The sequence below is a fragment of the Phodopus roborovskii genome, unplaced genomic scaffold, assembly GCF_943737965.1.
Source record: "Phodopus roborovskii unplaced genomic scaffold, PHOROB, whole genome shotgun sequence".
Taxonomy (NCBI): Eukaryota; Metazoa; Chordata; class Mammalia; order Rodentia; family Cricetidae; genus Phodopus; species Phodopus roborovskii.
Window position 1 is genome coordinate 7,173,217 of NW_026126585.1, and position 15,047 is coordinate 7,188,263.

Here is a 15,047-nt window from a genome sequence, read left to right on the forward strand (position 1 = left end):
GGCGGTGCCTATGTCTCCCTGGCATGTGTGCTCTGCGGAATACACAAAAGCCGCACTACTTTTCTGTCCACGTTTAGGTGTGCACCTGTAGAGGCCAGAAGCTACCTTGGAATATCTTTCCCACATTGCTGTTGAAATGGGGTCTCCCACTGAAAATGGAATTGTGTTTGGCCAGGACCTGCCTGTCTCTGGCTCCACGGCACTGGAGTTACGCGCACTGCTATGCTCGACATTTTTTGTGTATGTTGAACTCAGGTCCTAGTCTTTGTGCAGTGGGCACTTTATCCACATCTTCTGAGCCCCAGGGACAACACTAGAGGTATGCACTAATTTACACCCACCAGTCTTTGCCCTTATATATTTGTGGGATTCCCGGGGCTTCACGTTATTGCTAAGATCTAATAAAAGAGCCCGTTTTCTCCATCACTGCAACCCTCCTTATACCAAAAGGGAAAGGTATACAATACATTAGAACAACGATAGGATTTGTTTTATGGGAATATTTAAAAATAAAATACTATCAGCATAGTAAAGACAAGAAGATTCTAAAGGTGATAAAAAAGGTTCCTTTTTAAAGAGAAAGGGGAAGTTAGGGCAAAGTCAGTCCAGGCGGGGGCCGCCCCCTTCAGTGAGAGAATTGCCTGCGGTCTGTCGTCTTCTTGCTGATGTGTTTAAAGATCTTGGACTTCTCCACTTTCTTTGTTTTCTGGTAGCCGAATCCGCCGCCACCTCCTCTCTTTTTAAGCTTGCCATCGTGGCTGCTCACGTCTACAGGTGAATGTTAAGGAAGCCACACAAGGAAGAGGACAGGCCACATTAGAGAAAGCCCCACATGGCCAGCACCAGCCCTGTGCACTTCCCTGCTTGACAAATGCAGGCATGGGGGGCTGAGGCTGGACAATGAACCTGCCGGAGACCAGGACTGAGGATGAGCTTGTAGACCAAGTCAACAGGCATGACTTTAACCAATCGTGAGGAATTCCCTCACGAGCTACTGTAGCAGCACTGAAGTCTTCAGAGTGGGTTCTTCCTTCTGAAAATACAGTCAATATGCATGCACGCACGGGCACTGCGATGGGACCAACTGGGAGGCTCCTTTGCTCTTTACCTGGACGGAGCCAGGCTTAGGCTTGCTTCCTGTGGCCAGCCTTGTTATTTCTTTGTAGATACTAACCCTCTGATGGCTATACAACACTGGGAACCCTGAAAGCTCTTACCCACTCTCTCCAGCTACTTCCCACCTCTCTGCTTCTACCCTGAAGGCACAACAACCCATCTTTCACTGACAATCATACCCTGGCTGCCCCCAGTATTATTCGATGTGTATGGATGCAGTGTGCTACAACTTTGAGATGTTTGGTTCTCTCCTTCCATCGAGTGTCCTGGGGGGGGGAGGGTGGGTGGTCAAACCTGGGTCGCCAGGCTTGCTGGGAAAACGCTTTTACCCACCAAGCTATTCCAAGTTCTTTAGAGACTTAAATCATGAGCTGCCTTATTCTGGTAATTTCCACCTTAGTGACCAGTCCTTGCCGACCCCTTCCTAGTCCCATGTCCTACGCTGCTGCACACAGACAGACACGGGATGAGCACCAGAGCCTTTGGCTGGCAGCTGTACCAACTCACTGCTAAGCTCCAACAGCCCCACTAAAGCCCTTAATTGCAGCACAATGTAATAACAAAGAAAAGGATACTCAGATCAACAAAAGGAGGGACTTTAAAACCAAAAGACAGAGCCACCTGAGGCAAATTTAAGTTGTTCACATTGAAGATCTGCTTGAGCGAGTGGGAGTCATAGGCTCGTATGTAGGACTTGTAAGCTTCCTGTGCGGACTTATGGAGAAAGTAGTTCTTTTCGATCAGCTTTTCCAGCTGAAACAAAGAAAAGGGCAGACATCAGCCACTACAGTTATCCCACAGAAACACTCGTCCTAGTACACTTGACTTAGCTTTGAACTCTTGGGAAGGCAGGCAGAAGGAAACCTTAAGGAGCCCAGAGCCCAAGCCAGCATCATCCACGAGTAGGCGGGAGCTTGGGGGAGTGGCCCCAAAACTCTGTAAGGCAGTATTGGGACAGGCGACCTGGTCCCCAGAAGATACTTCACGCAAACAAAACGCATACCTGAGCCTGAATATCAGACACTTTAGACCAGGAGAAGTCAAACTGATTCAGTGGAACCTAGAGAAAGAGAAGTCCAAATGTCAGTAAGAGGGCTCCCAGTTTTAGCTATACGAAAGGTGAAGTGTCCTGTCAGTAGTGATGACAGCAAAGGGCAGTGGTTCTGGAGAGAGATGCCTTCTTGTCAGTAGGGCATTCCGTCTCTGCCCTGCTGAGTTAGCCTGACTCCTGCGTGGGGAGCCTCAAACGCTGAGGTGAGGAAATGAGCAGAGGCAAGCGGCTGCTGAGGCTTTCCCTAGGATCTCCCAGACGCTGGCATTCAGGGTGGCAAATGGCTACATTCTCTTTTCCTTTTTCCCCAACAGGGGTTCACTACGTAGTCCTGGCAGGCCTTGAACTTGCTGAGACCCTCCTGCCTGTTTCTTGGGTGCCAGGTGTGTAGCCCACGCCAGGGATGACTGCTGCTTTTTCTCTGTACCACTCTGCCTCGTGTCTGACGCCTATGAGACCAAGCCCATGCCTGAATGATATAGCTCCCCCAAGGATCCATCAGTTACTACCCATTTCCTGTGTTTGTGCTATAGACAGGGGAAGAAAACAGGGTTGCAAGGACTAGCCCAGACAGAATGCTTAAGGTCCCACAGAGCATGCAGGTAAGTGATGGAACATTTGTATGCTGGGAGCAGAGCGCTAGAGATCAGACAACCCACCAAAACCAGTGTCCTGTGGAGATCCAGGAAGAGCAGCTAGGCGAGGGTACAGAGGCCTCTGGGCAGCTTGAGGGAACTGTACCTCATTATAGGAAAAGGAAAATTCATGCGGTAAGTGAGACCTTGCCAGGAGTGTGTCACAGGGCCAGTGTCAGGGACAAGCAGGCCTGCCATGCACTCAGCAGGCCTATCAACAAGGAGGCCAAGTGTAGTCTGGATGTATTTGGCTCAGGCAAGCTGGGATAGGGGCAAAGTCAGGTAAGTAGGGGATTGAGCAAATGGCGACCAGAAAAATATACAAGGCACATGCCCAAAAACACAGGCCGAGGAGCAGAGGCAGGGCCGTGGTCAGCCCTGACGGAAGGGAGCCGCCGCAGGAGGCAGAGGCGAGGGCCGAAGCAGAGCTGCACGGGGAGACTTGAGATGGTAAAGCACTGGGGTCACAAGAGTCAGAGCCAAGGGAGGAGGAGGCTGGCACAGGGGAGTACAGGCCTGCTGCTCTTCAGAGATCCACACAGCAGGCTGCAGGGGGAGCAGGCAGGGTGGAACGGGGCTGCAGAGAACTGGAAAGGAGAGCCCCAACAGATAGAGGGAACAGAGCTGGGGACTGGGCCATGGGCCGGTCCCTTCGGTCGCGGCCTCCTGGGCCAGGAGCACATATTGTCTTCCCTAGTGACCCGCGGCACCTGTTTTGACAGCCACAACTTCAGTCAGCCCCTACTCGGCCATCCATGGAGATGGTACCTGAGAAGAACCCTCACAGCAAGAGGAGTTTCCTCCCAACTTAGGGCTTCCCAACAAAAGGCCTTTACCTTGGATTGCTTCAGGTAACGAAGGAAACCCAATTCTTCAGGGCGTAGGATGAGCAGGGCGTGCCCTCTTCCATTCAGACCCCTGGCCGTTCTACCCACACGATGGATATATTCCTGTGGCAAGGCAAGAAAAGCTGGGTTATGACCTCTTCACGAATCCACAACCAGCATTTTGAAGGAAGCATGCCAGGACGGACACCTGTATAAGATGGTTATATATAGCGATCACAGGGCAGGGCCAACTTCACCTTCACCACAATCGCTGCACACTGGGCCAGCATCCCCTCTGCAGATTCCACCCCTTAACAGGGCAAAGCCCCAAGACAAGAGAAGCTACACACTCCAGCCACACCAACACCGTGTAAGTCCCATCAACGCTGACCTACTAAGGTAGCTATTAGATATAGTTCATCTTCAAAGTCACTTCCTACGAAAATCGTGTTTCAATGCTAGCCAATAAGTGACCAATAAGTGAGTGCATCTCACTGCTTACTGAAGGCACTCTTTTCATGAATGGTCCATGCATGCATGTGTGGAAGTCAGAGGTATGAGCCAAGCGTCTTACTCTATCGTTCTCCACCGTGTCTTTCGAGGCCGGCCGATCTCTCACTGAACCCGGAGCTTGCTCTTTTAGTTAGGTGGCCTGCAGAACCCACTTGTCTCCCTCGCCCTCCTTCCTCCTGCCACCGCTGGGGTTACAGATACACTCTACCAGGCCTGGCCTTAACACAGGGACCTATCTTACTACAGACATTACTGACTTTTACCTACTGTCGTATACACTGCTATTTCCTTCACACACCACTGGACACATCAGTTCAGGGATCTCACATTCCTAACTTAAAGTCACCAACACCCCTCAAACCTCTTTGCACACACCCCTCTTGGCCCCGCAAGGTCCCTGACACTTATTAACACCAGTTCCTACAGCTGACCGAATGGCCGTCCCATACAGGTAAGTGTCATGGATGTGAAATGACATGCTTCTCTCTGGGCACCAGGCGTCCCTCGCATAGATCCACTCTGAAGACACCATACCTTGGGGTCATCAGGAGGGTCATACTGAACAATCCAGTCCACTTCAGGGATGTCCAGTCCTCTGGCCGCCACATCTGTGCACAGCAGTATCCCTGAATCTGCGTTGCAGAATTGGAAGAACGTGGTTGTTCGCTTATTTTGCTTTTGCTTTCCCTAGGTTCAAAAGCAACAAGAGCACAAACCCGTTCAGGTTGTTTGTGAGAGCTGAATGTAGAACCAGTCAACTGTGGAGCCACCGCACTTTAGTTCAAGTCTACACTGGCCCAGGCCCTACGTCCCCACCTGGACCCCAAGCCTTATGAGAGCGAGGGTGTCTCTCTCGCTCCCTCTTTAGTACTCGTTTACAGATTTTATTAGCCTGCGTTTACTTGTGTTTAGTTACGAGTTTCCTGTGAACTATCACAACTGTGATCACACCGACGCCATTACCCTCCCCTGTCCCCGCCCCCCTCCTGCAGATTCTTTCCTCCCCCAACCAATGCCCTTCCCCTTTCACGTTGCCTGTGATCCAATACCCTTACAAGAGCACAAGTGAGAGGCACATGGGCATTCAACCAGTGCTACACCACTGAAGACGTCTCTCTAACAACCATTAGCTTCCCATCGACCCTCACTAGAGTCAGTCCCTCCCAACGTCCAATCTTGTTCAGTCACAGCTGCTCTCAGATCCTTGTCCCCTACCCCCACACCACCGATCATCTGCTGGGAGGTCAACCACTCCTCCAGTGCACAGAGCTTCACAGGCTTAAGCCATTCCTCAACACGCTCACCACACCACTTACATGGATGGCCAAGACAGGCAGGTCAATGTAGTTGAGTAGCTCATAGTGGTACTTCACGGACATACACGAGGAAAAGAAGACCATCACCTTCTTCTTCCGGTTCTTTTTAAGGAATGTGAAGAGCAGAAGGAACCTCTTCTCAGAGGGACACACAACATATCCCTGAAATGGTACAAATGAACAGATAAAACGCATTTCCAGCTTCACTAAGCCAAAGTGTTTGGACATAACAATGTACCATAAGGCCTTTCTGCCACATTTAAGGACTTCATCAACTCCAATTATACAGAACTGTTTACTTGTCAAGAGTTTACCTTGGGGTTACAAAGACAACTCAGCATGTAAAGGGCTGAGGACCAAAAGGCACCCATGTAAATGCTGGGTAAGTGTGGCAGCCAATATGTAATCCCAATGCTCAGGAGATGGGATTAATGGGGCAAGCTGGCTAGCTAGATTAGCTGAGTCTGCAAGCCCTGGGTTCAAATTAGACCCTCCCCAATATTCCAATGGTAAATGAATTAGACCCTCCCCAATATTCCAATGGTGAGTGCTCAGGAAGACATCCGGTATCACAGGCATGTGCACACTCACTCTCACAAACACACACACTTTTAAGACTAATCTTGTTTTCATTAACTCAGTTAGACCTGGCACCTCTTTCCTATCTTGCACAGCAATGCTCCTGCTCCCTCCAGGGTAGCCTACTCTCTCTCTCCCAACTTCCCTTGCACTTTATGGAGATTATTAAAAGCAAGTTCTAGCTGCACTGAAAATCAGCAGCAACCGATAATGCTTCCTACATAGAAAGCAGCACCAACAAAGAGGCTCGGGACACTGAGTTCACGGTATTGTATACTTAAGCCACAGACCCCACACCCATGTCTGTTGCTCCCATTTAGGCCTGCCAATCCACTTGCTCTGTCTTTATCGGGCTTTAGTTATTTACGGATAACAGTACCTGCTCAAGCCCATCCACGGTGGCAACCTCTTTATCGTCATCAACACCCACATACAATGGCTCTTTTTTCAGGGAAATTCTTGCCAAGTCTTCAACTTTTCGAGTTTGTGTGGCCGAAAAGAGCATGGTTTGCCTGCGGACTGAAACAACACAAAAAATAACCCAAACCTCCCAAACAATCTCACAGTCACCTGATGCTTCCACTTTAAGTAGGAATTCCTGGAAGTGATCACTTATAGGAAATGTCTACAACTAACAGCATCAAACTGTCAACAGCTGAAATGAAAAAACATACAGTACTCAGAATGCAGCGTCACTGAGAATCTAAAAGAAGCTACCAGATTTAGAAAATGTAGGCTCATGTTTGAGGACAGAGAAAGCAGGTGAACAGCTGTATGGGGGTGGGGGCTGGCTGCAAGTGGGCATGAACTTTTGGGGCGAGGACATGCCCACCATCTCGCTTGCAGTAATGATTTTCCAGGGCTACACATGTTAGAACATCAAAAAAAAAAAAAAAAAAAAAAAAACCCACAGATTTTAATTTGAATGGTCTACTCATTATTTTTAAATTATGTGTGTCTGCGTACTAACTAAGGTGCCTCCAGGTGGTGGCCATGTGATGTGGGTGATGAGGACCAAACCTGGGTCCCCTGCAAGAGCAGTATGTGTCCTTAATTGCTGAGCCACCCTCTAGGCACTCGGCCAGTTTTCTGAGGCAGAGTCTCATGTAGCTCTGGGGTCAAACTCTCTGGAGTGAAGGTCTCAGGGATGACCTGGCTGGCTAATAACATAGGTTTCTTCTGTCAATTATGTATCTCAGTACGGCACTGTACAAGGTACAGGATCCTAGCATTACTATAAACAGAAGCAATTTATCATGTAGACAGACCTCAGCCAAGAACAGAACACAGAAGCTTACATGGTGAGAAGGGATGGCAGGGAGCAGGGACTCAGCCCAACTGCTCAACTCTTACAAGGAATCTTTACAGTAAAACCATTAAGCTTGCATTTTCGCTTATGAAATGGTAATGTTCTGTGAGAAGTCAGCAGAAGTTTGAGGCACTTCAGAGTACTTCTGAAGTTGACAGGTACAAATTCCTCACATAGCCACAGTGAAATTCTGGTATTAAAACTATTTTTCCTACACGATCACCAACCACAGACCGCTAATTATTCTGTGAGCCCCATGCAGATGACGATTACTCACCTGGCAAAAGTTTAATAATTTGCTTTAATTCTTCTTCAAACCCGACATCCAAGATACGATCAGCCTCATCAATAACCAGACACTGGAGGTTCTTGTACATGAACCCCGGAGTATTCTGCATGTGGTCTAGGAGCCGGCCTGGGGTGGCCACGATGATGTTGATGCCATTGACGAGCTTCTGTGCTTCAGCAGACCTGTTACTGCCACCCATGATCAGCCCATACGTGTGGACATGGTGTGTCATCAGTTCCTTTAGAACGCCAAAGGTCTGCATGGCCAGTTCTCTGGTAGGAGAGAGAATCAGGACTCCTGTTCCTAAAAAGCAAAGGGCGACAGAAGGACATCTCCACAAGTCCTCAGGAGGCTCTCCTGCTAATTACAGCAGAAAGAGATAAGACGCTCACCATTCCTAGGCATGAACTTCAACTTGACAATGAGCTCGATCACGGGGATGAGGAAAGCGAGGGTTTTACCACTCCCTGTTTTCGCGGCTGCCAGAAGATCCCTGAGTATTGCAGAAGAGAAGGGCATTCATTCGACTCATGCAGATGCATACCGAACAGCCGCCATGAGCTATGAGCAGGTTCCAGGCACTAAGTGACAATTCCAAAGCACAGACAGTCCCTGCCTAGACACCTTCGATGCACCCCACTCACAAAGGAAGACTGCTACACTTTTCTTCAAACACTAGCAAGTAACTCAAGACTTTAACGTAAGCCAGGCGTGAATCCAGAGAACAAAAGCAGAGGGATACACATGCATTTCTTTCATAGCTCCCGTCTTAAGAGCAGACACAGATGTCCCAGTATCAATGTCAACCGTACCTGCCTTCCAGAAGTGGCCTGATACTTTTATGCTGGATCTCAGTCATGCGCTTGAAGCCCATTTCTTCTATAGCTTTCAGAGTGTTCTCATTGACAAGGTTAGACAAGGATGCAAAGGAAGTGTCCTCAAAAGCGCCTACATGGAAGATTGTTTACGGTCAACAAGCTGGTCTGTTTACAGTGAGTGCCCTCACAGCTGCCTAATCCGAGCCAATCTTAGAGCGTTTTACAGTAAGAAGAGACTAATGCTGGAGCATTAACCTGGTAGTAATGAGGAAGTAGCCCACGGAGAAATCAAAGTGTAAACACTGGGCTGGAGAGATGGCTCAGTGTGCCGATACTTTGCTTGTTCTTTACCAAATAAAGCTTGCCTGAAGATCAGAGTGTGGAGCCAAGCCACCAGTTAGCCACAGAGGCCAGGCGGTGGTGGCACACACCTTTAATCCCAGCACTTGGGAGCAGAGGCAGATGGATTGCTGTGAGTTCAAGGCTACCCTGGGCTACACAAGGCTGCCCTGGTCTAAATGAGAAACAGAGCCCGGCAGTGGTAGCTCACACCTTGAATCTCAGCCCGTGGGAGTCACACATCTTTAATCCCACCCAGGAGGTTGAAAAGGAGCAGAGAGGAATATAAGGTTTCACAGACTCAGTTTCTGTGATTCTTAAATATCAAGAATTTAGATTAGAATTTATTGTTCTATCTAGAAACCATATAAATATTAGAAAAAAAAAAAAAAAAAAAAAACCAAACCAACAAACATGGAAATAGTGCCTTGGTATCACAAAGTCGAAGATAAAGAAAAACAGCACAAAGCTATAAAAATCATCGCTTGCTGTTAATTAATTTTCCCTGGTGATTAAAAGTCACGGTGGAACCTTCAACAGCAACAGAGGAGAGTGGCAGTTGTACCTGTCAGTCCCAGGGGCAGGCTGGGCACCTCCCTGTCATTCGGCTTCTCCCCGCCACTTTCTGCTTCCTCTTGAGTCCCAGTGCTTTCTGCCGGTTTTGCTTTCTTGGTGTCTTGGTTTTAAACAAACAAACAAAAAAGTAAACAAATAAAACCCCTTCAAAACAAAAGATTTATAATGTAAAGAAATATTTTTCAAAGTTTAACACCATTCAACATTTATTTGTTAGAAACTTTTTTTCAGGAAGAGTCTTGCTCAAGATTTAAAATTTGGGGGTAGAAATGACTTGCAAGCAAAACAATGCTTTAAAGTTTCTTAAAGTGTTTCCCTATCCTTAAAAAGACATTTTTGAGTCCCACTAAGTAATATCAGGGCAGCTCCACAATTTATGAAAAAAGTGGCACATGTGCAATTGAAGCAATTTTAAATTAAATTCATACAAACACCAACATTTTCTCCTCATGCCATTACATTTCTGCAAGTCACTTCTGCTTTGAACGTGAACACTACTAAAAGCTCGGGGTTCTTCACATTCCCACAGACAGTTAAGACTAAAGCAAGGGCTTCGGTTCCTTAGCTGGATGACAGAGACTGGACGGCTGTGGGGAAGGAGAGGCAGAGCCTTCTAGCTTCTCAACTTTCACAGGATGGCTCGGCTACAGTTCAGTAGATTCTACCCATGACTCTTAAGCATTGCACACCAGGTTCAAGTGAGCTGGAGGGGTTGCTGACCTGGCTTTCCCAACCATCTCAATCTGTTCACATCTCAACAAGAGGCTCACCCCTTCACCAGAATTTACTATCCTCATCTATCCTCCTGCTCTTCAAACCCTGCCTGTCCTTTCTACACACTTGGAAATCAGTGTTCTATTTGTTCACAACTTTTCTACATGTTATTTTATATGCTCTGCAAGGAAGCCTCCTTATGGGGGAGAGGAGTTACAGAAAATACACGGGCAAAAGACAAGTAAGTTAAGAGGCACCTTATAAAATTAGCAAGTACCTTCATATAATTAAGACCAAAGAGATACTTCCCATCACCAGCCCAGACTAAAGTGTTAAAGTTCTGAAACTCAAATATGCAAAATGCTTGCCAAGATATACTCAGTTTATTTAAAAAGCCCAACTGTTTCCCCCAGTCCTTTGTAGAGTATTATAAATCTAAAGAAATTATTACTAAGTGTGAGTTTTTTCCTGCAGTGAGAGAATTTAAAAACATGAGACAAATTTGGGGGAAAAAACTAAGATGTAGCTCCCTTCTCTACCAGTAAAATGCAGTTGCCAGGCTGATCTCTCATAGGCTGGTGCACACCAGGAAGCTGTAAGCACACATGGAGGGATGAGGACAGCAGCCTAGAAAGCTATCTGAATGGCCCATACTCAAAACAAGCCTACCAGGTCCCGCATCATTTGCCATTTTCCTCTTTCTCTTCTTCTTTTTCTTCTTCGGTTCTGAGTCAGGAGATGGAGTCGCGGCTGTCTCTCCATTCGTTAAAGTGGTAGGTTTCTGCGGTGAGTTTTTAGCTTCCGAGTGTCCCACTGTCTCTTCAGGCAGGCCTCCACTCTGTGCTTCCGCTGAGCCCGCACTCACAGAATGCTTTTTGGCCTTCTTAGCTTTCCCTTCTTTAGGCACATCTCCATTCTGAGGCTGTGATACGCTTGGGTCTGATGCTTCTGTTTAAAAACACAGAACTCACATTGTGACAAGGAAGAGCAAGCTTCCTTATAAACTGGCCTCGAAGGGAGAAATTCCACGGGGTCTGGAACCCCATCAGTTAGTTTCCCTTCTGAGTTCACAGCTGAAACCACCTGCATAGAAAAGGCCCTGCTTTCTTTAGGAAACAAGGATGGGGGTGGGAGGAGGTCAGGAAAGGAGAGTCGATTTATTTTAACTTCAAAAGACCTTGTCTCATCTAGGTGTTATGGTGCATGCCTTTAATGCCAGCACTTGGAAGGCAGAGGCAGGTGGATCTCCATTTGTTCCAGGTCAGCCTGATCTACAAAGCAAGTTCCAGGACAGCCAGCCCGGGATACACAAATAAACCCTGGGGAAAAAAAAAAAAAACAAAAACAAAACCCCAAAAATTAAACAAACAAATAAAAAAGGGACTTATCTGTTTAAGGATATACAGAAGTCTGTGACAGGAAATGCCAACAATGGAATTAGAAAACAGCCACGAGAAGACATACAGTTTTAACATTAAGTATTTGATAAACATAACTGGATGACATTTACTTCCTGTAACTATTGCGTATATAATTTCACATCATTCAAACTCAACTCTCCTAGACTCTGGAGAACTGAAAATTCAGTTAATGAAAATCACTTGCTTGCCCTATTAAAGCCCCAAACTACATTTACAAAGTTTCCCTGTACATAGAAAAAAAGGAGGATGAAAGCGACACTACCTTTAGTTTACATTACCCGCACCAAGTAGCTACTAAAATTGGTGCTAATTATTCTACAGAACTAAATCAAAGAACTTACCTCAAACCTATCCCCCCCTCTAGGTTTTTCTTTCAGTTGCTATCTGTTGAATATTATGTGGGATGTGACAATAAGCCCCCAGCACTTCCCAGAGCATCTATCCAGCGATTCTCCATCTGTACATCGCGACCCTCAAAGAGTCGCATATCAGATATTTACATTATGATTCATAACAGAAGCAAAATGACAGTTATGAAGCAGCAACGAAAATAATTAGGAAGCATTAGGAAGTTTAGGGACCACTGACCTGTATCCTACAGGTAAAAAGCTACAGAAACTGCATCAAGAAAAGCAATATTTTGTGTCAACTTTGCATGTAAGTCGTTGTGCCAAAACCAAGACGTTAAGGGATTTACAAACTAATTTGGGTGTGACAAGAAGCCGGGGAGGGTTCTGCGTTTAACAAGTGACGAGGATCGCTGCAGGGATGAAGAGAACGGGCTTGAACCGACGGTAGAGGAAAGGAGTATCACTGCTGGGAAAGCGCCGAGGGGGAAAAAGTTCCTAAGCTTGGGCGGGAGATGAGATCCAGCAATTCAGTAGAAGTCGGGTACGGAAACGCATGGTACCTAGGTCTAAAGTTCTACGTGGAGCCCACAGGGGACAGGGGCGTCTAAGATGAAGGGACACAGCTAGGTTTTGCCGGATGCCCAGCCAGCAGGAGCCTGGGAAGCAAGCCCCAGGCCTCGTGCCCCGACCCTGATCGGAGAAACCCACGGGAGCAAAGGCTGGGACCAATGAAAGGCCCACGGGGACTGAGACCCAGGCGGCCTGCTCGGCTGCGCGTCCCAGGCGCGGGCCAGAAGCTGCCCGGTCGCACGGCGGAGTTTCGGGATTCAGCACAGCTCACCTTGCAGCTTCAGATTCCGCTGCCGCAGCTTGACGTTCCGCTTCTCGATCTTCTTGCGCAGGAGTTTCATCTGTAAGTGCGACATGTTGCCGAGCCTCTCCAGCCGGCTGCACTGAGCAGCGGATGCACGTGCGCAGTTGGAACTCGGAAGTGTGTCGCGCGATGGGGCGGAAATGCTTCTGGGCGGAAGCGGTGCCCGACGCGCGCCAAAGTCAATTTGGAGACCGACTTTCGCGCAGCTCCCCCTTGGCCCCTGGAGGACTTTGACTTTTCCAGACTGGACAAAAAGGGCCAATTGGAAGACAGAATCCTCGTGGCTCAGACTCTGTTCCCTTCACTGCCAGAGCGGTTCCACTACTTTCCGGTCAGAACTTTTGTTTTTTTAATTTGGCTTTTCGAGACAGGGTTTCTCTGTGTAGCGTTGGAGCCTGTTCTGGAGCTTGCGTTGAAGACCAGGCTGGCTTCGAACTCACAGACATCCATCTGCCTCTGCTTCCTGAGTACTTTTAAAGCCTTCAGAGCTTTTTGCTTGGGAGGTGGGCGTGGTGGTGCAGACCTTTAATCTCAGCACTGGGGAGACAAAGCAAGTGGATCTCTGAGTTCCAGGCCTTCACATGGCAATGTCTAGGCTAGTCCCTTCCCCTTAAAACAGAACCTTCTTGCTTTGGCGCTTTGTCATACAAATGTCTTTCCTCACAACCCCTCGATTATTCAGGGCTCTCCAAATTATTTATTTATCTTGTGCTAGTTGTGTGGTAGGTGACACCATAGGTCAGACACTGGATTTTACACGACTTCCATGAAGACAAAAACACAGTTACAGAGCACACACTGACAGGAAGTTCATGCACTACCTGATCCAAGTGTCAGAATGAATATTTGGGTGAAGTTTTTGCTCAGCATCCATTGTGCATAGGCGCGCGCGCGCGCGCGTGTGTGTGTGTGTGTGTGTGTGTGTGTGTGGCTTGCTAATGGAGTCTTCAGTGTTGCAGTGCTGGGTTTTGAACCCAGGGTCTTTTTTCATGTAGGCAGCCACCATACCAACTGAGCTACACTCTTGCTCCTAAAGGTGTAGAAGTATTTTAATTGGTGCTGCAGAGATGGCTCAGTCTGGAAAGTGATTGCACACTTTGAAAGCACACAGACTTGAGTTCATCTACTCCCTATAGAAAGGAGGGCAATTGTAGTGGGGCTCAGTGGCCAGCATCCCGGTGAGACCGAGGCCCAGAAGAAATGGTCTCAAGGTGGACAGTGCCTGAGAACATCTGTGCTGGCAATTCTTGGTTGTCTGCTTGACCACATCTGGAATGAACTACAGTACAGAAATGAGGGCACATCAGTGAGATATTATTTTTGCTTGGTTTGAAGAGGCTGAATCCACTTCTAGTCCAGACTTTTGAGGCAGGGTGACACACACTTTTGATCCAGATCTTGAGGTTGGAAGGCACACCTTTAATCTGGGCCACACCTTCTGCTGGAAGACTTTTGCTCTTTGCTGGCTTGCCCTTGCCCTGCTGGCATATATATCCATTCCTCCACTGGCTTTGGAGACTAGTTCTTTGGGATCCAACATATACAGAAGACCAGCTGAGATACCCAGCCTTGTGAACTGAAAAACTACTGGAATTTTGGATTTTCTGTTCATGGCCAGCCATTGTTGGATTAACTGGACTGCAGCCTATAAGTCATTCTAATAAATCTCTCTGTATACATGTGTACACAAACACACACACACACACTCATTCTATAAGTTGTCTACTCTAGAGAACTGTGATTAATACAATGCAATCCTTTGATCAACATACACACATACACATGCATACATACATTTAAACATACATATACATAGATACACTTATACACACATACATGCATACACACACTTATACACACATACCACATACATGCATACACACACTTATACAAGCATACACACAGCTAAGCACACACACACACACTTATGCACACATACATATAGATGCATGTACACACATACATGCACAATACACCCTGGGCCATTTAATTTATACAGACTATGCCTTACCCATTCTATTCTTCGAATTTTCTCCTGGAATCCGTAAACCAAAAGCAATGTTTATAAAGTAAAAAGTAGATTCATATACTCTAATCAAAAAGAGAAGGCCTTTGATTCATGGGGTAAAAGAAATCACTCTATTTTACCAACCCCTTAGAATTGTTAGAAATATGTATGAAGTATTCTGTCTGCATGTAAGTCTACATGCCAGAAGGGGGAAATAAGGGAAATTATACTGCTGGTTGGTTGCTCTTAGCATCTCTGGATAAATTGATAGAGAATAGGAAGGAGCCCATGATAAAATTAATCAATGTCTGG

The 15,047-nt window shown here is 47.1% G+C and overlaps 1 protein-coding gene across 1 annotated transcript; it reads right to left on the minus strand.

The window, feature by feature from the left end:
• Positions 1 to 483: 483 nt before the first annotated feature.
• Positions 484 to 12,824, minus strand: Ddx18 (DEAD-box helicase 18). The gene is made up of 13 exons (XM_051204141.1): positions 12,695 to 12,824; positions 10,752 to 11,030; positions 9,358 to 9,468; positions 8,448 to 8,583; positions 8,028 to 8,128; positions 7,624 to 7,938; positions 6,417 to 6,556; positions 5,459 to 5,620; positions 4,677 to 4,829; positions 3,639 to 3,752; positions 2,120 to 2,176; positions 1,692 to 1,869; positions 484 to 768 (listed from the first exon to the last, which is right to left on the minus strand). Exons 1-13 carry the CDS (start codon positions 12,777 to 12,779, stop codon positions 626 to 628), a joined length of 1,974 nt encoding a protein of 657 aa, XP_051060098.1. The 5' UTR covers positions 12,780 to 12,824; the 3' UTR covers positions 484 to 625.
• Positions 12,825 to 15,047: the final 2,223 nt, after the last annotated feature.